This window comes from Strix aluco, chromosome 15 (genome assembly GCF_031877795.1).
Source record: "Strix aluco isolate bStrAlu1 chromosome 15, bStrAlu1.hap1, whole genome shotgun sequence".
NCBI classification, from domain to species: domain Eukaryota; kingdom Metazoa; phylum Chordata; class Aves; order Strigiformes; family Strigidae; genus Strix; species Strix aluco.
The window spans coordinates 20,353,834-20,380,495 of NC_133945.1; the positions used below are offsets into that span (position 1 = coordinate 20,353,834).

The 26,662-nt window shown below is 43.3% G+C and overlaps 1 protein-coding gene across 5 annotated transcripts in view; it reads left to right on the forward strand.

Annotated features, from left to right (window-relative positions):
• The window catches only part of GSG1L (GSG1 like), an 84,472-nt gene that overhangs the window by 32,466 nt on the left and 25,344 nt on the right, over window positions 1-26,662 (forward strand). For 2 of the 5 annotated variants that reach the window (XR_012625201.1, XR_012625202.1), the window contains exons 3-7: window positions 580-732; window positions 4,875-4,986; window positions 9,262-9,429; window positions 23,138-23,743; window positions 24,258-24,750. Coding sequence is in view for 3 of the 5 variants with exons in the window: in XM_074840407.1 (XP_074696508.1) it covers window positions 580-732; window positions 4,875-4,986; window positions 9,262-9,429; window positions 23,138-23,743; window positions 24,258-24,684 (1,466 nt within the window). In the remaining 2 variants the exon portion in view is untranslated. Of the gene's footprint in view, window positions 1-579; window positions 733-4,874; window positions 4,987-9,261; window positions 9,430-16,008; window positions 16,077-16,640; window positions 18,456-23,137; window positions 23,744-24,257; window positions 25,097-26,662 lie in introns of those variants that run through there. The other 3 variants (XM_074840407.1, XM_074840408.1, XM_074840409.1) reach the window with 2 other exon arrangements.

Genomic DNA, 26,662 nt, shown 5'->3' on the forward strand with positions numbered 1-26,662 from the left:
TGCAGTGGATCCAAACATCCAAGTCAGACAGCCACAGTTTCTGTGAAAGAGCTTCTAATAACAGGCCCGAACACTATGCTGTGATAAGCATTTTAAAATCTGGACTAAAAACAATTTATTTGAACACTCTTGTGAAAAAGATGTATCCAAGCCTGTTCATCTCCCACCAGTCCATATACTGTAAGGTATTATGTGCCATCACCACTGTGTATGCTAGTATGCTAGATTCTGCTCATCTAAACCATGACACAGGGATGGAAAATAGATTCTGTGTCCTACGCTTTGGGTCAGAGGAGCCAAGAGGTTCTAGATATACCTAAAAAGGTTCTTTAGCCAAGCTGAGATCTTAGGGAACAGCTTGTTCTTTCTGCAGTATCTTTACCACCCTGCTGCTCTTCACATCTTCATTCATCATTTTTTCTATTTTTCAGAGTTTGGGTGGTGGTTTGCTAAATTTAAACTTTCTGAATACACAATTACTCCTAGATATTCCTGATTTCCTAATTAACTTTTACAAACTTTAACCTCTTGAAAGTATTTACCAAGTAAGTGACTGGTTGTTGCTCTTGTGCATTGCAGGTGTCCTGTGGTTATCAGTAGTATCCGAGGTGTTATACATCATGCTGTTAGTCGTCGGATTCAGCCTTATGTGCCTTGAGCTCTTTCATTCAAGCAGTGTGATAGATGGGCTCAAGTTAAATGCCTTTGCTGCTGTCTTCACTGTGCTTTCAGGTATGAACCTTCCCCTTCCCTCTTGCCCAAGGAGCCATGACAAAACAAAATTCTAAAACTTTGACAGAATAAAACCTGGGGACTGTAAGACTCTCTTATCCCCATTTAGCTATCACATTTTTCACTACAATTTTTTGTTCCTTTGGAACAAGCACAGCATGATAAATTTGCCTCTTGTCAGGGAGAAGTGAAAATACATATTCCTGATTTCACAACAGCAATGCAATAATTAACCCTCCCCTAGACCGCACAGCCATTACCATAGCCATAGCCTGAGCCTCCATTTTCAGCATCATCACACTGATTATCCAATAGAAAATGAAAAACATGTAGTGTTGAAAATTCTTTCTTCCGTGTTAATCCTAAAGGTGAAGACTTGATGATTCAAACCAAAGAAAGAAGCCCATCTTGTTCATTAGCAAAATTGAGAATGAAAAGGGTTCTAGTAATCACACTTAGGAGCAACCCCAAGAGTAATCTGGGGACATGTACATCTCTCAGAACAACAATGCTCAGTCTGTACTTGGAGCTCTTCAGTGTATGAACTTGAGGAAGTCACTTCTCTAAAAGAAGTTACCAAATCTAACCATGTAATTAAGTGCCCCTTCACTTCTGTGCTGGCTAAAAACTCCACTTCTCAGGATTTATACAAGCAACCAGCCACAGCTGGCTTTTGTGAGCACACCTGCATGGAACTCTCTGGCAGAAAGAATTTTATTCTACTGTATTTCAAGCTGAAACAGATTATAACAGGCAGTGTACATTCTGTGAAGGAGTTTGTATCTTCAGGGATAGCTCCAAATTGTGAATTAGTGGTGTAAAACTTAGATCAGAAGTAGAGCTGAGAGGACAAAAATAATCTGGTAAAAACTGCCAAAGCATATTTTTCAGTTTTGGATGTAATTTGGATTTTTAAAAAAAGTCAGTTCAATTTTAAAAATCAAACTATGTGGAATTCTTCAGCATTCAAATGATTATTTCCATATTGCTTCTCTTTCTCTTCACCATTAACTGCAGTTTCAAAGTTTTGTAAAGATTATGAAGTTTTCTTTCCTACACATCTTTCTATTTTTATTTTCCCTCTTTATAAGTACATTGCCACAATGTTCCAAATATAAACTTTAAAAATTTTACAGGAAAAAAGGATAGAAAAATGGGAAGAAGCAATAAAAAAACCCCCAAACCAAAAACCCCAAAACACCGCTAGTTGTTATTTTCAGTGACAGAGATATCAGAAGGAAGAAGAAAAGTGTATTTATTTAAGCTTAGCATATTTATAATGACAGAGTTTAATAGAAATTAGGTAATGAAGAGGACTTTGCCTTGCAGCAACACACCTCTCATTAAATTCATGCTAGAATTCCCTCCTAAAAGTGCAATGGGATCTTCATATTCTCATAGCTCAACATCTAAAGGCTAGGAAAAATTATCCTAACAGTGTGGCCACTTATTGCTGTTTCTTCTTTCTTACAAGTCATTAAAAAACCCCCACAACATCGTGAATTTTGGTATCCTTCTCAACCTTATACAAATTAAAATACTTACATATGTCTCTTATGTAATATTTATAATAAAGCATTTTAATTCATGTGATATATTCCATAAATAACATTTTTAGTAAAGGTATCTGAAAATGCTTAAAAATATATTGTCTTTTCCAAATTTAGTTCCTTAAGCTCTCCCATTACTGACACCTAGAAACAGCTCTGGTCCTGAAAGGCTAATGATCTCAAGCCAACTGTAAATGTTCAGTGTTTCTGTGCTCCCATCCAATCCAGTCACTCCAGTCCACCATACTATCGGGATTTTCCATCTACAAGCAACTGTTGCCCTGGACCCCAGGTGGGTGGGCATACAAGCATTTTCTCCTCTTTGTCCAGCCTTAAGCAGCCAGTTGGAGGAAAAGATGATCTTGTAAATTTATTGATTTCTGTTATAGGCATTTTATTTTATCCAAAATGTGACCATTAAACGTACAACAGAAAGTACCATAGGATATCCCCATGGAGAACCCAGCAAGGCATAGCTAAAATAGACCAAACTGATGGGTGGCATCAGGAACAAGCCAAACCAAAAGTGCATGAAACAGCACGATGAAAGAAAGACTCGTATTGTTTTGTTATAGCTGATACATGGCATAATGCCCCTGACCCTCCCTGTCATTAGGAAGCCAAAGCAATAAATGTCACGTTTTCACTGTGGTCCCTGTGTTACAGCAGGTCTTGCTGATGACCTCCTACTTACCTCTATCAGTGGGCTGTCATCCTGGCCTCCCACAGCAAAAGGTCTGAACGTTGCTGAAACCCCATTAAGGTCTTGCATGACAGAACAGAGCAGCTCAGCCTTGCTGAAGATAGTCCTGGCTGTGTCAATCCTCCTGATGGCTCTGAGTGACTATGACATGTCTCAGGGCAGTCTGTAATATTTTATTAAGGTTGAAAAATTACTGACAGTAGGTATAGGAACAGAGAACTCCAGACTTTAAGATCAACACCACAACTGTCAGCTGGAGAAAAATCCACTGGTTTAAAAAGTACAGCAGGTTCCCAGAGAATTCTGGAAATTAAATATAGCCAGAAACAAGCAAGGTGTGTACCGGTTTGCTGTGCTCCCATTAGTCTGCCCACCCTGCCAAAATATCACTTCTTCTGATGTGAATTGCTCTTTCCACCTCCTAACTTTGCAGTGTGTCACACCGACATGAAGCAGTTGAGCAAGTCACCACAGCTTCTTGTAATAAAATGTTTTATTTTAGCCTTTGCAGTTGTTTGTATCAAAAATGACATTTGTCTTGCTGAAGGTCCTGCTTAACATACCCACAACACAAACATGACATTCCCTGACTTCCCTCCCCCAGAATTGCCCTGAATCATCCACATGTCTGGTGAGACTAACGAAGTGCTTTAGAATCTGAAAGTAATCGGGAAAGAAGAGCTAAAATTGGGGTCTGGGGAAGGAAAATTAGCATCTTCCACATGGAGGAAGGGCAACTGCAGAAAAAAATAGATGGTCAGAGATAACGTAAATGGCAGATTTGGTTAAGGTGCAAAGTGTAACCTGTTGGATCACATTGTACCCCACTGTGGCAAAACATCAGCATTTCTAAGTGCCTTGACCTGTCATTGCAGCACAAGGAGCTTTTGATATCTGTAGGTCCAAGGTCTATTTGGGATATGATGATCTTGCCCCACTTGTTAGCTAACAGCCTGGACCCATGCTTTTCGTGGGCTCAGCTGGGAGCATCATTGTGCACTGCCTAGGTACTAAAGCAGACACACCCCAAATTATTGTAGCTAGAAAATTCTCCAAGCATCAGAGCTGACCCTGGCCACCAACTTCTTGAAAAGTGGGGTTTGAATTTCCTCAGAGAGATGTCTAAATGTAAAGTTCAGGCAGTTTTTTCTGCTTAAGCTGAAGAACCATGCTGGCCAGCTAAGTGACAGAACAAACTCAGGCTACCCTGTGATTTAACGGCAACCCTGTTCTTTAACATCACGGTGAGTAGAGTGTCTAATACATTGTCTATTCTTCACCCAGTTGTAGTTATCTCAGCAAAATATAATGGTGTCACTAAAGCAAGCATCATCAATATTGTCCATCGAAAATATTCCTATGGTGTCCTCTCACCACACATCATCAGGAATACTGAGTTCACTTAACTTCCTTGTGTAACTTCCAAGTGTTTTATAAGTGTTCAAATTTATAAATCTTAGCAACTGTTTGGATAAAATATCGTTGTTTGGCGTTAACACATTCAATCTTTCATTGCCTACAGAAGCCTCTCTCTTTATTCTCTTACCTGAGGCCTGTCTGTGATGGGCTGAGTGAGATAACTTGTGGGTGGCATACCCCTGTTTTGCAGCAGCAAGGTTGGTGGCGATGCTAATTGTGCAACATTTTATTCAACGATTTTCTTTCTTTAACTCTTCTCTTAATTGAGAATTCAGTATGATGTAAAATAATGAGTTCTCAGTCACACCTTTCCTCTGCCCATACAGTTCCCTCCTCCACAGTAGAATAGGAGTCATAAAAGTACAACAAAGACTTTTTTCTGAGCTTTCAAAGCACTTCCAGCAGTAGCTATCTCAAGAATTATAAAAAACATTAGCACAAAAATTCCTGTTATAATCCCTGCTTCTCAGGTCTCTTGGGGATGGTGGCACACATGATGTATACTCAAGTTTTCCAAGTGACAGTCAGCCTTGGGCCAGAGGACTGGCGACCACATTCTTGGGACTATGGATGGTCCTTCTGGTAAGTGTCACCACCAGTTAATATCTTTTCATTTTTGACTTGTTCTATCAGTCTGTTGGGAGATTGTACATGTCATCTCAAATTTCCAGGAACACACGTGTGAGTTTCTAGCTGCCAAAATGCTAGGAGCAAAAACCCACCGTGGCTGTACAATTGTCGAGGTGTAGAGGACAGTTATCAGTGACTGTGCAGCAGCAGCTGTGCATATCAGCAGGTACATAGCATTTGTAAATAAACAGCAGCCACAATTACCAACACAGATTGAGCACTCTCATTAAAGTTCAATTTAGGTACATAATTGCCATGGCATTTCAGAGACTTCTAGCTTTTTTTTGTTTTGTTTTTGTTTTTAATTAATGTCTCAGTTGAACCTCATAGTGCAACTTTTAACAACTGCAGAGGAAGGCGTAGTGCTCCTGGCACCATGATACTTCCCTGTGGATCATGGGGAGGCTTGGGAAAATGGACATGACATTTTAGAAACTGACTTTTTTTTTTTTTTTCTCTACCTTTCCCATTTATCTTTCAAAATCACATAAAAATAATTTGGCCAAGATATGCCAACTGTGTTATACTGCTTGCAACTTTATAAGAAGCTTAACAAGAATAGGAGACTGTGGAGAATACAAATATCTGCAAACAACATTCACATCTCTCTAGAGGCATCAGCCTCTTTGAATGGCTAGGGAAAATACTTTCTTTTTTTCATTTCTAAATATAGTGTATTATTTTCATTCCATCTCAAATCAGAGACAACAACCTTTGCTAACAGTAATAAATAAATACAGATACTTCTTTTGCACAGCACTGCAGGGGATTATTAGTCTTTGCTTCTTCCCTCACGATACTGTGTTTTATGGGAAGAGTTACTAACATTTTAGTAACATGTTACAAAATATAAATCACATTATATTTAAAATACAGCTTATTTTAGGTATCAATAATGAATATTTATTGCACATGATGATGAACTTATAAATATGCTGCATTCATATATTTTTATTATTTATATAAAATATTTATAAGAATTATGTCGGGACCTATTAGGCCTCACTGTGTAGGACGCTGGAGACACCCACAAGCAGGCAAATAAGGGGGAGCAATTCAGCTCTTCCCATATTCCTGAAGTGGGACCTCAGCTTCACTCCAAACAGTGACTGTTGGTTCAATAGCTCAAGCTATTGCTGTCACAAAGCAGCTTCTCAGATTTGGTAACCTCTCTCACTGCCCTCATGCCTTCCAAGGCAATGCAGTTGCCTATACAGGACGCTGGGCAAGATGCACACATCAACTCAGTAACTCCCCTGGGACAGACATGAACAGCAGCAGCATTTTCAGCTTGCAGTGGTGCTCAGCAGCCTGAGGAAGGCCATGGGGTTCCTCATGCCATGTCACTGACTGGTAGCAGACCTGGCAAAGGAAGGTCTGAAACTCAAACACAGGAAAAACAAGGCTTCTTCCTTCCAGCTAACACCGAACCACCACTGCTGTATGGACTAGAGAGCTTCCTCTGGCATCACCCAGACTTGAACACCTTCTTTAAGAAGGGTTAAAAACAAATGCCTACCCAGCCTGGTGGAGTTTGGAAACCACACATGTAGGAATTTCCTTCTGGGTTCAGGTGATGGCCTGAAGCATGAACTTTAAATAACCCTAAACCAGTAGTGCAAACATCACATTTACAGCCTTCTGTAAAAAGTACCACTGCAGCATCCTACTAGGCAATCTGTCAGAGCAGAGAGAATGGTAACACCACTGAAAAGTGAGGCCAGGGAACAGCCGAGATCTAGACTGCCATTTTGTTTCCCAAGTGCCAAAGGGAAAATTATTTTTTTGTGACTATTTCCCCTCTATTAAACGGGAAGGATAAAAATACCTCTCCTCAAAATGAGGATCTGTTTGTGATCTGCTCCGATGTCCCGGGATTGAAAACGCACCTCTTGGTCCCTGTTATGTTACCCCATTGTCAAGCCTTTGGCAATGCCTGGAGGTTGGGCTGTGCTCTGGCACAAGCCAGGATTGGGCAGGGGATTCTCTAGGCAGGGGGTTTCAGTGGCTCTGAGGATCAGTGGATGTTCAAGCTCAGCCCCTCTAGAAGGAAAACAAATACAAAAACCTGTGCTGTTTGAGCCACCAAGGAACTTGAGAGCCAGCCCTGAGCTCAGCTACCAGAAGCACTATAGGTGCCGTCCCAACACATCTGGGGCACAGCTGGCATGGAGGTGCACTGCTCTTAAAGAGGTCTTCACCTAATGTAGGATGTAACTCTTACAGGTAGGAGAACCACTCTTTATGCTTAAAAATAAACAGCATTTAACCAAGGTCCATAAAAACTAAAACATATTAATCATAATTGTCTCATTATTATTGTTTACGAAATGCTAGATCTGAGGTCACACTGAGAGTATTCATTCTGTATTTCCTTCTCTGAACTTTTCAGCATTTCTGAGTTAATGATTAGAAATGATCAGAAACTTTCAAGAGAAATATTCCTCCGTTTGTCATTCCCCAGGCACAACCAGGCACGGTGGAGCATGTGGTTTCAGCTGGCTTCATCCTTGATATTGTTTAGGAGCCCAGCTGGAAATGTTCAGAGCTGTCAGAGCTTTTCCACACACTCCGTGGAGAAGGAAGACACTTGCCAGGCTTCCCTGTGCCTGGACACTCACATATAGCATGAGTTTCCTTTCCACTTCTCCACCCAGCCATGGTAAACCTAAGGGAACTTCATCACCCCAGGGTTCACTGCACTTCCTTCTCATCTGATTCCACCTGGCAAACAGGTTAAAAAATGACTAGAAAAGGGCTGCCACCACACACTTCATTGCCATGGGAGTCCCTAAAGGACTTGTTATGCACTGAATTTTGAAATCATTGAAATGAGCCATTTCTGTTTACTTAAATATTTTTTTTCCCAGATTTTTCAGTTCATGAATATGTGTTCTTTTTCAAGTTTTGTCTAATCTGAAATGAAAAACTGTTTCCTTGTCTGCAGATCCTTTGCAGAATGGGAAAACAGCTCATGCTGAGGGCTCTGTTGATAATGTGTATTTATAAGATAATGCTACTGTGTCTGTATTCTTTCTGTTCTGCATAATTTATATCAATGTTCAATTTGGTTATAGAAAAGGTGAAAGCAAGGAGCAGGTAAAGTAGCTGCCACAGATGATTAAGCTAATCCAAGTTAGTTAGGAAGCCACTGTGAACTACATATAGCTGGAGCTGATGGGCTGAATGTGAAGTCAAGGGAAACCTGAACACAGATAAGCTCTGCAGACGAAAGGAGGAGTTCAGTGCCTTTTTTTGTAGCCCCATTTCATGCTCAAAAAGCATCTAAACTCCTTGGGGTCAGAGTTCCCTCCAGCCACATCTGAACTTGAGATCAGTGAGGTAAAGGCTGGAGGAGAGATGTGCAGGGAGGGCAGAAGGAACCCGGGGGGGAAACCCAGTCCACGAGCAGGAAGCAGAGCAGCTCCCAGCTGAACTCTCCTTGCCAGGAGACCCAGGACAACACTTGCTGCTGTTCCGGGCTGGCATTGGGGCAGTCACTTTTTTTCTTTCACTTTCCTTCTCCCTCTGTCTCACCATGCTCCTGGTCAGTACTTGCAGGTGTCCTGCCACTGGCTGCCCAAGGTTGGCTAGCATTGTCTGCACACTTGGGGCACTGCCCTCAGGTTGGATCTCTCCACACAATGGAAGTGCTGTCTTCTATTCTGGTCAGGCTTTCAGAGACCAGATATAAGCCAGGAATGCTAGAAATGTCCATGAACCAGGAAAGAAGGAAATACAATAGTCTGTTGAAGGCATAAAAACTGGAATAGAAACCATCCTTGCAATAGTGTTGTGCAGAGTCCATCTCCCGTGGTTGCTGGAGAACTTCCACTGGTCCAAAAGATGTGCTCTCTGGGGCATTACTCCTTCAGGGAGTTCATTACTGCTCTGTAGATTTTAGCACGTGTCTGCAAGGCTCTGAAACATTTCAAAGGCAAGTCAAGAGGTGTTTGACTCTTCTGTCAGAGTGCACCAAGTGTTCACATTAGCACTGACACATGGCTTTCCATGGGATGAAAGTTGTGCCCAGCCCCTAGCCCCACATCCTACCTGCATGCCTGAGCATGTGCCACAGGTCATTGGAGGTAAGATGAAGAGAACAGGTTTGTCACCACTGACTTACCTGCCTCGTCGCATCTTGTGTATGTGTGTCTCTTGGCGTCAGAAATATAACATGAGCTGCTGTCTTAATCCAGCTCTGTCTGCTGGTTTCTCTCTCCACAGCCTGGCATGGGGCTCTTTCACCTGCTGCATGGCGGCCTCCGTTACTACCTTGAACTCTTACACTAAGACTGTCATTGAGTTCAGACACAAGCGCAAAATCTTTGAGCAGGGCTTTCGAGAAGAGCAGAACTTCCTAGACCGGGAAGCCATCAAGTACTTCAGAGAAAGGTCAGTGCAGTCAGTCGCTCCATCAGTGGAGTTTTTCATGGACTCTGCTAGTCTCAAAAATCCAGGCTCTCACCCATTTCAGCACATGTGGGTGAAGTCTCTGAGATACTTGGAGAAGATCTGTGTTAAAGACAAACACTAAAGATCCTCCTTGATACGTTTTTTCTTAAATTCTGTGATGTCCCAGTGCCTGCCTTTTCTTATATACTCATTAAAACACAAGACCGACAAGTCATTACAGTATGCATCTGATTCATAGGAATTCATAAGAAGTTATGCTGCCAATGCAAGACGATTTTCCCTCTCTGGAAAGGTAAAATTGTGGGGATATAACAAATGTTACAGCCATCCTTTCTCAGCACGTGTAATAGGCACCTCCCAAATAATCCTAATGGCTGCTGAGACATTTTCCAGCCACCACTAGACCGCTTTGGAGTTGCCATCTTCCATAGCCACATGCCTACAGCCCATCCTAGGCTCCTCCACACAACGCATCCTCCTGAGCTCCCCCATACAACCCATCCTCCTCCTGAGCTCCTCCACACAAATATAGCGCATACATCATATCGCACTGCAGAAACATCCACACAGTGCCACCCATACTGCTACCAGGGTCTTTGATGGACTCTAAGTCCTGTCTGAGCCCTGAAGGCCCAGAGATGCTCCTTCACGCTGCCTGTCACCACATGCTGCCCACCGGCTGCACTGCTCACCCCATGTACTCTTAGCCGGTGCATGTGCCTGCACTGGGATACTTGGTGCCCTTGTTCTTTCGTGAGAAGATTAAGGCTTTGCTTAAAATTGCAGAACATGAAGAACACACAAATATTGACCTTACACAGCGGGGAAGGTGTGTGATGGACTCCATAGGGGTACCTTCACGGAATGAGGAGCTGATAAGTACAGAGAATCCTCACCAAAAGCCTATTGTTGGAAGTAATATAAAGATATTTTGGGGACAGAAAACATAAGGAGGATTCATTCTGGTTCTTCTGACCAATGTGGCAGTTTCTCAGTGGTGGAAGAGAGTGGTTGGGAATCTCTGAGAAGACAGAAGATTTGAAATAATCAAACATTTTAGAAGCTAAGTGAGGAGCTCTCCTGAGCAGGAAGAATGAGAGAACTTCCATGCTTATTGCTTTGCTTTGGTTACCCAACCTTAACTAGTAGTTTCCATTGTTATAGGTATTCCTCTACCAATTTCCAAGTTTTCACTCTACCTTGCAGACAGTCTGGAAGGATGAGAGAAATGAGTCAAACAACCATGATTTTCCTAATTTTGCATTTAGAGATGACAGTGAATTTTTAAAAATACTGTGTGTGAGAAAAAAAAACCCAGACACAGTGAAGAGGAATTGGTCAGCATGTGCCTCAGGAGAAATCAAAAATCAGTGAGGGAAAACAGTCAGCCGAGGGAAAACAGTCAGCTGAATTACTGAAGTGAGAATTGCAGATGAGAGACCGGCAGAATTGTAAGCAACAGAATATGTTGAGTTACATTGGGAAATGCTAAGGAAACTTGATAAAGTACCACTACTGCCCTTTCTGAAACAGTAAATAGCAGAAAACATTAATGGCATAGAGGACAGTAAACCTCTTTATCTCACATAGGTACTGTGTGGTTTGATTTTGATTCCTCTTGCACTTGCCATGTTATACAGCCCTCCCCGCCCCTTTTTACCTACTTGTAACTCCATACCACGTAACACTTTACAACCAAATCCATGTTGGACTAGTTGTAATCACCCCAACATGCTGGATAAACAGGTGAAGGGCCCCAAGGAATGACCTCAAGCTGAAAGCACCATCAAGACTTTTTCAGTTCTCTTGGAAGGAAGGTTTGAACCTAACTGATGCAACTAGCAGGGTGTTTGACACGCACATGTCCAAGGCAAGTAACAAGTCCCACCTCGGCCAGTACAAACCAATGTGGTTTTTAACTCTTATTTTATATGTATCATTCAAAACAAGCTCCATACTAGGCAACGTGTACAGAACAGCCTATTCCTTGTGACTGCTCTGTAGACAGGTCAGAGCCACCCTGACCAGTACACAGAGACAATGCTTTGTCTCTACACTTGCTTTATGACTGAACTGTGTATTTTATTCTGTCCTTCCTGTTCATTTTGAATATGTGTGAACAAGTCACTCGTTGGTCACATCCTCCAAGCCCCTCCACACACACTTGGCAAACACAGCTCAAGCATGTGGTGTTCCCAAACTTCATGATTACGACTTTCTTTTTTTATATCACATTATTTTAATTGTTGTATCTGAATAGAAAATAAGAAGCCCAGAGACAGTGTTACCATGGGATCATTCCACAGATTTAAAGCTGTGCAGCATTACATCCATTTTTTTTTTTTTTTTAAGTTAGCATATTCACGATCAGCTTCGCTACTGTGACCTGGGAATACTCTGAGACTGCAGGGGTCCAGGGATCACTAACTGGCAACACAGTGTTGCTACATGCTGTGGGTGCCAGCAGTCCCAGCAAGCACACAACTTCCTCTAGCTCCCATCTTCCTTTGCACGAATAGAAAATAACTTAAACTCTCTTTCTTTCCTGTGCATATACCCAGGGATACTTCACATTCCCTCCTACTCCTACACCTCCATGTTCCTTTTCATATCTCATAAATAAAACCCTCCAGCCTTTCTTTCCTTCCAGTTACTTTGTACATATCAGCACCCTCTTTGCACGTTCCTTTGCCTCAGTACACATCCAGCACGTGCTGTACACACGCCATCTAGCCTCTGTGGTGAATAGACTTTGTGCAATAGGCAGTTTTCTAAGAGCAACGTATTTCTAGTGGAAGTGAAACTTTAGCATTATTCCCAACAGCTGCAGTTTATCTTCTGGGAGACAGGGAAGAAAAGTGTTAGCCCCATCTTGCCTGATAAAAGTTGTTTGTTGGAATGTTCTTCTGCAGGCCCCTTCTCCCAGAGAAGACATTTGCTTTATGAAGAATACTGACACTAGAATACTGCTAATCTTCCAAGTACTTCCTCAAACATAATTGTATTTCACTTAATTTTAATAGCCAGTAACTGCATATAACACAGAATATTTACTAGAGACGTATTAGATGAAAGAGCTGAAATACTCTCTTAAGAGCTCCCAATTCAACAATTCACCACCCAGCACAGGAGATGCAGGGGATGAGCCACATCAACGCATGCCTTGCTGTCCTGACCCCCTCCTCCATCAGCTCACCCCATCCCCTCCCCTAGCATGTCAGCCTCGCACAGGCTGCATTGCTGCTGCTTGTTAACTTCAGTCTCTGCATCCTAAGAACCGCCTCAGCTGTGAAGAACATAAGAAAGACCTTTAAAACTACATGAATGTATGTGTACAGCCCAAATGCTGCTCCACAGCCTGGTTTGACTCCACCTTAAACAGCGCATAGAGTAATCCAGCCCTAAGGCCACACCTAAGCACAACCAGGTTGCAAACAGAGGCAACTTACATAGAGACGGCCAAATTCTCTGACTACCTGCAACTGCACACACACAGACTTTGCCTCTCAACAGCTAAGCGTCGTACTGTTTCTATCACTGGGAAAACATTTAAACAGCTCCTGAAAAATCAAATATTCATGATGTTATATTCAACAATTATTTCCTTCTCAGGCCTGGGATACTTTGAAAAGTCCAGACAAAGTAGACTGTAGTTCACACCATAAAATCAAAAGATATTACAACTCTTCAGATATAAAAGATACGACAGCCCTAAGAGTAACTCTAAACAGAACAGTTAAATAATACAGGCTTGGAGGTATTATTCATGTATTAAATGTTCTATAAAATTATCAGTAGAATTATCTGCAACATGTCAGCTTTCAGTCTTTGTCCTATTATTGGTTGTCCTTCCTTGTTCTCTGGTTTTCCTTTTAACTGAGTATTTGTCTATAACTTTTGCTCATCTTTTTCAATTTTTTAGTTTATTAGGTGTCAGTTCATAATAGGTATCTCCCTTTCCTCTCAATTCCTCTTTCTGTTCTGTTTCACATTAATACTCTTGCCCCATATCATCCTGAGCATGGTCCATTGTCTGCAGTTCACCCCAGCTAGCAGAGGAGGAACTCTCCACGTATCTTTCTGCTTCCTTTGCTCTGAGGATCCTTCCAGATAAGTCAAAGGGACATGGATTTTTTTGTTGTCTCCTATTTAGTCTGATAAACTATATGTGACAGTCAGCTGAAGGAATGTCAACATGCCAGGACCTTCTCCTCTTCCACTACCCAGCTATTTGTCTTCTGTGGGCCCTGCAGCACACACATAATGGTTCCAGGGCCACTGTCCCTTTGCCACTGTCTGCTGCCACAGAGATGTAGCTGCTCCACAGTGGGGTCATGCCATGACATCCCACGCTTTCCTCCCTACCCTGCACAAGTGTACCTGTAAGGTCATGACAAAATAAGGCCCACAAGCAAGGGGACTGGGGTAACCCTTCCAGTGCAGCACTAACTTCAGTGCACCCAGACTACCAAATCTTCAGCTTTCTTAGTGTAACATCTAATAAATGTACAACCATCTAGTTTGGGGGTTTTAAAAAGGCAGTGAGAGGAAGGCAAGATAGAAATCAGTAGCAGATGTAGCAGTTTTAGCAGCTTTGCCCATATGGCTGTGTAATAATTAGGATACATTTACAAGAATTGTGCTCACTTAGACCAACTGGCTACACCAACACTATCATCACATCTGTTCAGGCAAGGGACAGTGTAGGTAGGTTATTCACACTGAATGCCTTTCCCAAGCTTGTTCACAGTTTCTTGCCTTCCTTTTTTTTTACATATTAAAAAAGCCCCTTTCAGTCACTCCCCACCACCTTTCTCAGTTCCCAGAACTCTGGTGGACTTTGCTTTCAGGTAAGGAACAAAAACTTTCACCTTCTTTGGTATGCTGGGGGAAAGGCAGAAAGTGTTAGTGGGGCAGATGGAGACCCTGGGCAATAGTCACAGCTGCTGGAACATGGACAGCTGAGGCTATGGGGAGGAAGACTTGGGGCAAGGGAACGCAGAGACTTGGGGTGAGAGTACGTGAGGATTTAAGCCTGGGGTCAGGGATAGGGGGTCTGAAAGGGTGGAAATAAAACCCAGGTGAGCTCCTTGTGTAGAGCTAGTCACTGCCTTGAGCTATGAATAACAAGTTAGTGAAGCGATATGAGAAAACTTGAATTACCCATTGCCTTCTTTTACTGTTGACAAGAGGAGAAAGAGTAGCAGCTTTTTGAAATGCATCTATGCCTGGTCAAGTTGCTTGGGCCAGGGGTGTTGAGTCTCATTGGAGCTGAAGCCACTGCAGACAGGGGTAAGGAGGTTAGCCCACCCCAGCACCGGTGGGAGAGGGGACCCTAGAGATCAGCATAGCCCTGTCTCCAGTCTGATAGCCAGCCTTTTGCTCCCTGTGAAGCAAATCTCACTTAGTAGGTGTTGTTAAACGAACACACAAATTTAGCAAGTAAACCTGGAAGATTCAGCCTTCCACAGTTCACTCATCCATAGCACAGCATTTGCCAACTTGCAGCTGTCCATCAACACCCATTGTGGCATTGTAGCTGATTTCACATTTTTCTTGCTGACAGAACCCTTACTCTGATCTGCGAAACCAACCCAACATCAGGCAGATGCTACTGGTGAAATTCTAGCGTGAACTGAGTTCAAACTGCCATTGATACCAGTGCAGACAAAATGTCTTTGCAGGGATAGAAAATGTAGTTTTGAAGTGCTAGGAGCAGTTTGAAACAGACAGCAGGATTAAAGCTATTGCAGAGATAATAAATCAGGACTACTCCAAACACAATGAGAATCAGACCTTTCCAATTCATAGCATAAGCTATTTTTTTCCTTTTTTGTACATTTCTCTAATTGTATCTTTCTCATAGCTTTCTTTCTCTAACTCCATTGTGCTCATAAGATGTCGTGCAGATCATATCAATGCTTTCCAAAGACATGCCAACCTTTTGCTCTGATTTCCTCCTTGGCCACCTAGATATCTGAACCAGTTTTAAGCTGCTGACCTACCATACATCCCATTTACAGAGTCAGTATCTTTTCATATGGACATCAGTAAGAATTTCCAATCTGACTATTCACCTTTTATTAGCACACAGAGATGAGTGTAACATTCTGCCTTGGATTTATTCTGTACTTTATTCTGCAACACAGGAAGGTTTATCCGCAGAGCTGTTCCTTCTGGAAAATTACACGGACTGGCACTTAAATGGTGTAGCACTAGCAACATACCCACTTTCAACACACATGTACTGTACAATGCTGTTAGTCCCCGACGCTTAGATTCATCCTGAAGAGTGAAAGAGTGGGAGAGACGCAGCCCTGAGCCCCTCATTTCTATTCCCCATGGCCTCTTTACATGAGCTTTCCCCCCAGAGGGGCAAAGCCAATGGAACCAAGCCCCTCCTGAGACCATTACGATCTCCATAATGGGCCTGGCTGGCTATAGATGGAGGAGCCCAGGTATGTTGTACTCTTATCGATTTTGACCCTTCCATTTCTGTACATTTGGGAGCAGCCTTTGTTTCTGTTAAAGGTGCTACTTCTATATTCTCTTTTCCAGGACTGAGGAGGAGAGGGCTGAGGCTGGGGACCTGAGGTTACAGTGCCTCCATAGCTGCTCCCCAAATAGTAAGTGACCATGGCTTGAATATGTCCGATGCACAATGGCTTGTACCATCCCCACGCTGGCTCCTTGGGGTTAAGAATAAGGTTTGGAGTAGGAAGCTATGGAAATAGAGGTTTGTAACTTTCCCAGACAACGTTGCCCAAATGACAACCAACTAGCGTATGAACAGTACAAAATTCTCCAGGATTCAATTTAGGATGTGCTCATATCCTATAATTTTATGTTATCTCAAGAAGCTGTGACTTCACAGTAGTTAAAAAAATATGCTCTAATTTACACCTGTATAACTTTCATTATCACTACCTTTTTTCATCTATATTTATCACCAATTCATGATGATGCATGCTATTAAATATAAAAATGATTGAAAGCAGCTTTGGTAGACAATAACATTAGTATAATTAATGCCATTTCTTGCACTTACTCAGAAAATTGCTGTGCTTTTATTCAGTGTTTGCAAAAATTCTTACTTTAAGCCATGGGAATCAGTGCTTCAACATATGGAGCAATATTGGAGCACGGCTCCTGCCCTGCTCTGAATACTATACTTTTCCTTTATTCTCCAGGGAAGATGTGTGCCATTTCATGCATCTATTTCCTTGCAAAGAGAGCAAGTGATTCTTCATTCAGCGGGAGGGAGACTTGGGAAAGTGACTTACTGACTCTGCGCTATTAAAATTTGGAAACCTCAAAGCTTTTTACTGCCTCTCTCTTGCTGAGATGCACATCTCAGCCACATACTCATGGAAGCTTGGTGTTCAGAACTCTAATAATTGAGGGTCCTGATCCCTCATCAGACCTGCTGGAACAGCTCTCCAGTCCAATGTCACTGCAGGTGGTCTCCCCACAGGCATGATAGTGCTAGCACTGCTCTCCAGCCTGGTTTGTCATCAGCTCACTTGGTAACTCCTGCTCCTTGAAAATGTCATGTCAGTTATGGACCTTTCCACAGGCAGATCCACATCCTTCATTTTCACAGGCCTGAAAAATGTCTATTAGTACAAAATCGATCTGGGTCATATTTCCCAAGAAAAGTTCCCTACCTGCCAAGCTACTGGCTAGTGATCAGACGTGCTTGTTTCATTATGAAGACTGTCCAAAGGTCTTTATTTCAAAGAACAAAAAACAATTCTTGACGGTAGGTGTTCCAAGGAATGGAAACAAGGCTCTATTGGTTCTATGCCCAGCCCTGCCCCAGTACGTCAGTTTAAAGGGCACATAGCTTACCTCCGTAGGTGTGCTGACAGCACTGTAAAAGCAAACTGCAAACGAGAAGTCCTGTATCAGGTTAAAGAACAGTGACCATTCTTCAATATGACATCCGTTTCAGCTACTGTTACCTACTGTAATGAAATCAGATCAATATTAATAAAGTGACATGAGTGAAGTTCTGCTCTCAGTTCACAGGTTACCTATGAATCCAACTTAAGCTTCAGAATCTTCATTATTCATGCTTATTGGGGAGGAAAGAACATTAGTTACTGCTGCTCAGGATGGCACAAAGCCTCACAACCTTCAGATGAAAGTCTCCTTCCTGCAACAAGCCCCATCAAGCCATAACTGGCATGTACCTGATCAGAGGATCCTCCTTAATGTTGTTTCTATCTTCATACACTCCCACTCTTCTTTGTTGCGTTACCCATGCAATGAGCTCATGGCCAGCAGAGAATTGCTAATGGCAAGAGAACGACATAAGAAGTGCTTTGCTAAAGGCAGAGAAGCCACAGAGGTTACACTGTCCCTTTGGTTGTCCAAGGACCTGTTTGTATGAAAGAAGAGGGCACATCACCTAGAGCAGACCAAGTCCTCGCCATTGCTTGGTCAACTCACCACCTGCGTTCCACTAGCAGAGTGAATGCTGGCAGATCATTTTGAGCTCTTTTTGAACTCTTCACACAGAGGTGGTCCTGTACCAGTAGCACACAAGGACGTATCACCAGATGTTATTTCTGTTGCTCACTTCAACCAGCATTTCATTCCCTGGAGGACTTGTCAGCTGCCCTCACTTAGAAATCTTCTGAGGCTGTTCTAATTTGAACCAAAAAGCGTATAAGGAATATTCACTCATCCTCAGACACCATGCTTTGTTCTGTCCTTCCACAAAGACAAAACAGGGCATCTGGTCCTTATTGAGAGGCAACAGTTCCTCAGGTTCCTCTGTTGGCAAGACTAAGGTATCCATTTTGAGAAATGCACTTAAATTATAAATTTCATCAGAAGCTTAATTCCAGAGGAGTCTTGATCGGGGCAATGTAATATTCAGTCTTGGTAATTCTATATTAAACCACTTAATGTCCACCACTAAGCTATAATTTTCCTTTTACAGGGTTTAAACGTGCCTGAGCTGGGATAAGAGCAGCATCAGGGAGCTCTAGCTATAAATTGGCATCCTCTGCTCTCACCAAGCTGCCTTCCTGTGCAAACATATGGTGCTGGCCCCTAGATATCTAATATCCCCAGTCATGTTTTGTTCATACCAAACTTAGCATTTCCATTGCAAAGCAATAAACACTCTTAAGTCTATTTGCTGTCCTTTTTGACCTTGGAGGTCTCCACTTTTTCTTTCAGATGTGCAGAGCTTGCAGATCTCAATGCACCAGCTGAGCACAGTCGTTACACAAAAATGATAGAAGGGAAATTTTCAAGTCAGGATTTTTTTGGTGGTTGCAGAGTTATTTATTACCAAGAGATGCTCACTCTTATTAGGCTCCAGACAGCAATTGTACCTGATTTCAGACATCTGTATGTCCATGACACTTCCACCCTCTCCTCCAGTCTTTTCCCACCACTGGACATTAATATGATGAGCCTGCTGCTTAGATCAACGTGCCTGGGATCCACAGGGCAGATGGGAGAGGTACGGGTGATAGAGGTAGAACAAGGGGCAAGAGAGAGGTGGAAGAAATGTCACAAAGGACAAGGAGGGACAGGTAGGTGGCACAGCCAAAGAGGAGACGGGAAGCTCAAAAGAGCCAAGAGCTGAGCACGAAACAGCATATTTTTACTGTCCGTGGCTAAAAGCCTTGCTTGTTATTTGAGGCAGATAAACCCAGGGTCCAGGACACCAGCTTTTCTCACTGAAAACTGAAAGACTACTCAAAATTAATTCAGCATTAAAAAAATAATATAGTCACTGTTTTGGCAGTGTGGGCATTTTAGGAGAGTCACCTGACAAAGAGGAGGCCTTGAAAAAAATAATTTTATTCTCATATCATCACCCTGCAGGCATTTCCCCTGGGTCCATCCCACAGCTCTTCTACCATCCTCCCACCCCTGGCTGTCTACAGTAAGATTTATGCAACCAGCCCTTCAGTGCTTCACTGTAAAGCACGTTGTCATTTTTTTCTATTCAGACAAGATCATCAGAAGAACTCTAGAATTAAAACATGGTGGAAATGATTCATAAAAAAAAAAATATCCACTGTTTTTTCTTGGTTGCAAGTGCCACAGAAGGGAAGTGGCACTGGATTTGCAGGCAACTTTCAAATATCTCCAAATTCAGTGCTAGAAAAAGTCTATTGCACAAGCTCAGCTGGAGAGGGCAAGGCACAGACGGCAGACAAGGTCACTCTGACAACGGGGAACATGCTTTATATGCTGAGCAGCACAGGGCTGGAAGAAGGCAGACAACAAGGGCTTGACGCATTTGAAGTGTCGCTCAAAGTTGAGTCAAGGTTTCTCCTTGTGGAGATACCTGACAGCTGCAATCACCTTCCTATTTCATGTCAGCATTGATTTCAACTCCAGGTCTTGCAATTCTTCCTGTAATTTATTCAGTTCATAGTGATTCACTACATAAAAACAGGTGGAAAAAAAAAAAACCTCTGATAAAGCACCATGGTTACAAATCTAAGATCCAGCCTTGCTCTATTGAAAGCAATGGGAATTTCATTCCTGTCTTCAGGCAAACCCTTGCCCACTAGGAAACTCCAAAGTTATAGGTCTCAGTTCTGTCCTCATTTACCTCTGCTAAAATCCAGGCTGACATTTTACTTTAACAAGCTTCAGATTGCTTCTTAAACAGCCAGCTCCTCTGCTTCTGAGATAAGCATGATGATAAAAGTAAATTCAGTCCCTTGTTTAGCACTACAGCCAGTGAAAATTAAGGGGTGGAAAAGGAAAGCAAAATAAAATGATAGTTTATATTACTTTCTTGTTTCCTCCAGTGCACCGGTAACTTGGAAATGTTTCTTATATAAATTTCAGTGAGATTAGTTATGAAACATGTTCTTTGTCACTCTTAAATTGCGTCTTTCAATAAATGTTCTCCTATAGCTAATCCTGGATTTATGCAAAAAAACAAAAAAACAAAAAAACAAAAAAACCACAAAAAGCCAACCCTGTCCAACACTGCTAAATATGTGAAATGAAGTATTTCAGATTGCATATGCACCCAAATAGCCTTTCAGTTACTGTACGTATTATATTTTCCCCCCAGAACGTAGGTAGGGATTGTTGCTCACTTAATGTGCAGATAGTTTTATAGTGTAAGATATTTGAGGACAAATACATATATTTTTAACAAAAAAAAAAAAAATTACAACATGCATTTTTATTCTAGTTACCTTAAAATGGGGTTTGCACTTGTTAGAATGTTTCCTACACTTTGCTACAGCAAAAAGTATTTCCTGACTGTGGGGTTTTGTAGTAACGATTCAGGCATGCCTGAGATTTGGCTCTGATATAAATACCTGGTAATTTTGTGTTCTCTGTGCCAGAAGATCACCCTTTTCCACTCCTCCTCTCGGTCCCAGAGCAGCCCATGAGCCAGCAGGCAGCTCCCTCCCCACCTGCTCCCTGGGCCATGGGGATGCTCGCCTTCAGCCAGAAGCTCTGGCTCTAGATCCTCACAAGTTTACCAGGTTTCTGAGTCACTCTGGCAAGAGATGAACAATCAGCTTCACCTGTGCCAAATTCCAACTTTCTGAACACCTCCACATCATGACCAAACACGCTACAAGCCATCATTCCTTGCTTTCAGGAGAGACTGAGAAACAGCAATGCAATCTCAAAGGGCCCACAACACAGATGCCCAGCTCCAGGCTACCCTCGCTCCCACAGCCCACTCTTCCAAAGGCCTGAGCTACCAACTCTGACTTACGCGAAGAAGGGATGGCAACCCATCTGAGCCAGAGGGCTGCAAGTAACACTGGTTTTCCTTTAAAAACATTTTTATTTATGAGGAACTCTCCGGCAACAGGCACTATAAAGTCAGAATGGGAGGGAACAGCCCAGAGACTCCAATGGAAGAGAAGGATGGTGAGATGGGACTTAGAGGGGAGAAGAGTGAAAGGAGAAAGGGAAAATGGGGGGAAATAAGTTATTGTCATAGTTAGGCAGAATTACCGAATCATAAACTAAGAGGGTGGACAGGGCCTCTGGAAGTCTCTACTCTAGTCCCTTGCTCACAGCATGTCCATCAGACCAGGCTGGATCCAGCTCCTTAGTTCCTTGCCCAGTTGAGTTCTGAATACCTCCAAGGATGGAGATCCCAGTACCTCTCTTGGCCTCTGTCCCAGTGTTCGAACACCCTCAGGGTGAAAAAGCTTTTCCTTATATCTAGTTGGCAATTCTTGTCTTCCACCTCTGTTCAGCCAGTTTATGAAAGCAAGGCATTTCTGGGGAAAGGCACTCCCTCTGAGATGTGTGTCTTTGTTTTCCCTCCTGCCTTTTATAAACTCATTTTCTGCTTCTTTTTTGGCTCTATTTTTATGCACTAACTCTGTTACTGTCTGCTTTTCCAATTATAAAAACTCTAAATTTGATTTAAACCTGATAATTATGCTGTGGTCTAGCAAAGGCCTTTATTAACCCTATTGAAGCCAGTAAGTGTGAGGCATACTCTTTAGGACCTTAAAAATTTGGCGTTTAATTGCATCCAACACTGAGAAAGATGCACGGAGGTGGAGAAGTGAATATGTAGCTAATTCAAGCCACGGGTACTAACAGGACAGAACTTCATGCATCAGATCTCATATAACCCATCCAGACTAGGATCTTCTGCTGTCTTCCACCACAAGATGAATATGAATATACCAGATGCACAAGAAGATTCAGTTGGACACTGGTACTGCTACAAAAGTTTGTCATGTCCTTTGGCTGTTAGAAATCCTGAATCATGATCTGCACAGTGGGTATGTTTGCGTTCCCCTTCCAGGTCAAGGCATTTCTAGCTGCATTTGCTACCTATCAGGACAATTCCAGTCTACAAGGGTACATCTTCCTCTCTTGACACCCATCTTGCCAAACTAAGTAAAATTTAGTCATAGGAAAAAAAAAAAAGCATTGGGATCTCTCCTGCCTGGCAGCAGCCAGGAGAAAAGGACAGGAAACAATATTCAGGAGGGGTGGTCTGACATCCCGTGCAGTTGGCATTTCCAGCCACCTAAAATAGCTGGTCAGCCCTGTACACAGTCTACAGCTTAGGGGGGCAAAGAAAAGTCCTTAACACACTGAGCTGTATAAAAAAAAATGTCCTACAATGTCACCACAGGAACAATGATGTCATTCTGTGCTGCCCTTCTGTTTTTATCTTTCCTGTTTATTCATCCCCTAATTCATTGGGTAACCACACAGAGCTACCAGGAGACTAAGGCATGTGGGTCCAAGGTGAAGGCAGGTCTTCACACTTTGCAGGGATGACCAAGGGCAAGTGCTGTGAGAACCTGCAAGCCAGGTTTTATCATTTTGAGTCCTTACTGGCATTTGTCACAGTCAATAAGCCAGCAGATTTCTTCCCTTCCTGCCCTTCCCCAGCACCAAATCCTTGGTTCTCGCAGAGCTCTATGACTTTTGGGAAGAACATTGATGTGCCAGTGATTATTGCACTGATGATAGCTGACAAATGCTTAGCTGGCACCAGGGAGGAATTGGTCCTGAATTTATGTGCCTTATTCTCATACACTTTGTTCTTGGTCATGAGAAGCAGAGGGTTTTGTACAGACATGAGAAGCAAATGCAGTTATGGGAAACAGGCTTAAAATTGTCCCCAAATAGGCCTAAAATTTTCTTATAAGCCTTTAGCCCAGTCCAGAGGAAAAAGTGTGTGTTTGTCTTTCTTTAGGGCTTCACAACACCCAGCTCTAAATGTCACTAGCACGCAGAGGAACAGGAGTGACCATAATGCTCAGAAAATACCCCCATTCGCTACGTCAAGCTCTTCCAGTGACACATCAAGCAGCTCTTCACTTTCATCGGAACCGACCAGCCAGATCTCCATGGTTCAGGATCAAACCCTGCTGGACATTGCCTCCATCACTAGATTGGCCCCAGGAGAATCACCAAACCCTCAACCATTTGAGCAAAGAGTTAAAAATTTAGCAATATCATGTTCCAGCCCACTCGGAACAAGAACTATTCCAGCATCTTGCCCAGCCACCCCCAGGCTCAGTCTAACACACAGCTCAGCCAAGCCACAGCAATACTCTGACTCCTCTGCAGTCAGTCCAGGGATCAATGCAACTTCCTTCTATACCTTTTGTCCTTACACAGCACAAAACGTACAAGCTTCAGCATCAGATCACACACTGACCCCAAACAGGAAAAGCACAAGGCCTCCAGCAACAATGACTCCTGAAGATAGTTCCCAGTCTCCTGGCTATTCTAAAACTGGATTAAAGAATACAGGAAAGGGGTTTGAATCAGATCTGGAAGATCCTGATCATGAAAGGTACGTATCCAGACAATACACATATTTAATTCCTCAAATAACTCAACTTCGTATAGGGTCATTAAGAGCCCCTCACAAAAAAATGTAAATATCTTTTATGATTTAGATGTTCCCAGTGTTTGTTTTCCAGTAACTACCTTGTGGTTCCACTAAACCCCGTTATCCAAGAAGCAAAATACCATATTTTCCATGCATTCATTTAGCTTTCCAGACTTGATTACAGACCATCCCTGGGCCAGGTTGTCAACCTCAGCTCCTCCAACAGGGCACAGTTTTAAGGTGCCTCATTTCCTTCCAAATAAGAAAGCACATCTCTCCCTATAGTAGCAGAAAGAAACTCTGCTGTTACTATGAAGCCTGACAGATAAGAGCCAGGGATGGGATTCAGTGACATGGCTGGTATCTCCTTTCCCAGACCTCAGGCTCTGGGGTCCGACTCCAGGCAAGCTGGGTTGATTTCACTCCTCTGAGCCTCTGAAGTCCACACTGTGTCTGGCACTTCTTTCCTTGGCAGGAGATTTGTAACCATGAAGGAATTCCAAGCCATGGAGAAAGAACTAGAGGATATAAAAGAAGAACTGAAATGCCTGAAGTGGAAAGTGAGACACATTGGTGAAACTGTGCAGCCCCTGGCCGAAGATAGGAAGCGTTACAATGGCTATACCCTGACGGAGCTCAAGGCAATGGTGCAGTTTGAAGACAACCCTTACAAGGCTGCAGACAAGATCCTCACTGCACTCTTCAGCGATGTCTACTTGCTACAGCACTCAGTCACTGAACAGGCCTGCAACTCCCGTTCTCTGCCCAAGCTCAAAATAGACCCAGAGCTGTACACGGTGTACTGTGACATTCTGAAAAACATATTCCCTGGAATTAGCAGCCAGACCTTGAGGGAAGAGACACAACACGTGCAGAAAAGCACCCAGAAAGAAGTGCAATAACACCAGAGCCCACAAGATGTTCTGCAAAGCGAGAAGTCTCCAATGATTTTAGAGGACTGAACTGTGGTAGGTACCGTTGGTTGAGTCTATCCCTTTTAGGTATGAACCATCTGTAGAGATATTGGTGAGCTCTGAGCCCTTTCATGCCACTTGCCCAATGAGACAGGGTGGGAAGGCATTCTGCATACTTCCCACATTTTAGAAAAAAATTTGCCCCCTTAGTGTCTCTTTCAATATATGGACGTTTCCTTGTTTCCAGCAACTACAAATGGTGACAAAAGAATCCAGAGAAGGCATTGTATATCCAAGCAAGGGCCTTCTCCCAGCCCCAAACACTCCAACCCACCAGCATCTGGGTAGTTTCTATTTTCTAGAGTATATCATTCATTAAATAACATTACTTGTTAGAAAATTGTGCCTGTTCTTTTCTTTTTATTTTTTTGTCAAAAAAATGCTTTGCACATCAAATCAATCAACAACCATAACTTGAATACACAGTGGGAGCAGACCTGGGCATGCAGCAAACCACCTTCCTCTGCCCATCTGCACCCTGGGTGACATGAGAAGAAAACCAGGGCACAAGGTCAGCAGGTCTCTGTTCCAGGTACCTGGGGGCCAGGGCACCCGAGTGTGCAGTGTGTGTGTGCCCTTAGATCACCAACCCACCAGTGAAACAGGTGAAGGTCTGTGACCCGCCTCTCTCCCAGCCTCCGCTGGCCGTGCTGGCAGAGCAGCTCACGCGTGTAAACAATCGTGCCCTGCCCTCCCACGGCAACGCTGCCGAGCGGCTGGCCCCGGGCAAAGGCCCCACGGGTGACCGCTGCTACGGAGCCTGCCTCGAGGGAAGGAGGCTGCTGGTCATGGTGGACACAGAGGAAAATGGCCCTGAAGATCCTTCCTCCCCATCTGGGACCCAGCAAAGTGCAATGGGTCCAGTTTGTCCATCAGGTTCTGCTCACAGGGCTGGCCTCGTAGCCTGTTTTGTAAAGATCTGGTGAGGGTGGAGCAGTGGAGGGATGTCCTTGTGCCATTCTGGTCAGTACCAATAGAAGATGTTGCTTCCCTACCCTACTGGTTCACCCACCCCCTTTCAGTGAGTCATTGACCCTTGGAAACAGCCACTTCCCTGGTCTCAGTGTGACAAATACATCAAAACCCAGAACACGTCTGTCCTGCACACTGCTGCTGCTCCCTGCCAGGCCACCGAGAATGGCAAGATGAGCAAAAGGTAACCTGTGAGTTCAGCCTACCTTTCCCTCTGCTGGGATATGATCCACTTCTTAAGCTTTTCCAACAACAGGGAGGAGGAGGAAGAAAAAAACAATTACCAAAAAAAAAAAAATAAAAGCAGATCACTCCTCATGTCACCACAGCTCCAGACATCTTCAGAGGTGGGAGGGGCCAGTTCACTCCAAGGACATGCTCTGTATCTACTGGATTCTTCTGCATAAGGATGTTCTGACATTTGTATGAGAGATCCTACCTGTCCTTGAGCATGATGTATTTATACCATTCTCTGCTGGGCTTACAAATACATTTTTAAATTTATTTTACCTACAAGCCGATGTGCAGACACAGGCACAGCACTTTGCCCATGTAGCCTCTCTGTACCACACTACAGCCAAGATCTACAGCCACATCTGGCAAATTCCCGGGTAGCTACCGGCAGTACACAGGGTTGTGCACAGCGCGTGTCCTTGGGGCAGTCACGGCACCAGAGCAAGGGGCTGGGGAAAAGATACACCCCCCTCCACAGCCAGCTCCCTTCGCAGGTGGCACAGAGGTGAGCGTGGGATGGACGGAGCTGCTGGAGATGCAGGGTCCCCTCAGAGCAAATCTGAGTGCTGCAGCAGATTATGACAAATAGTCTGGAAGGCTCTGTGCACCATGGAGGGGATGTTTGTGTCTCACACAAGCAACCCCGCCTGCAAGCATTTATGTTCTGCTTTCATGGCTCTTTTGTGTAGGAAAATGTGTC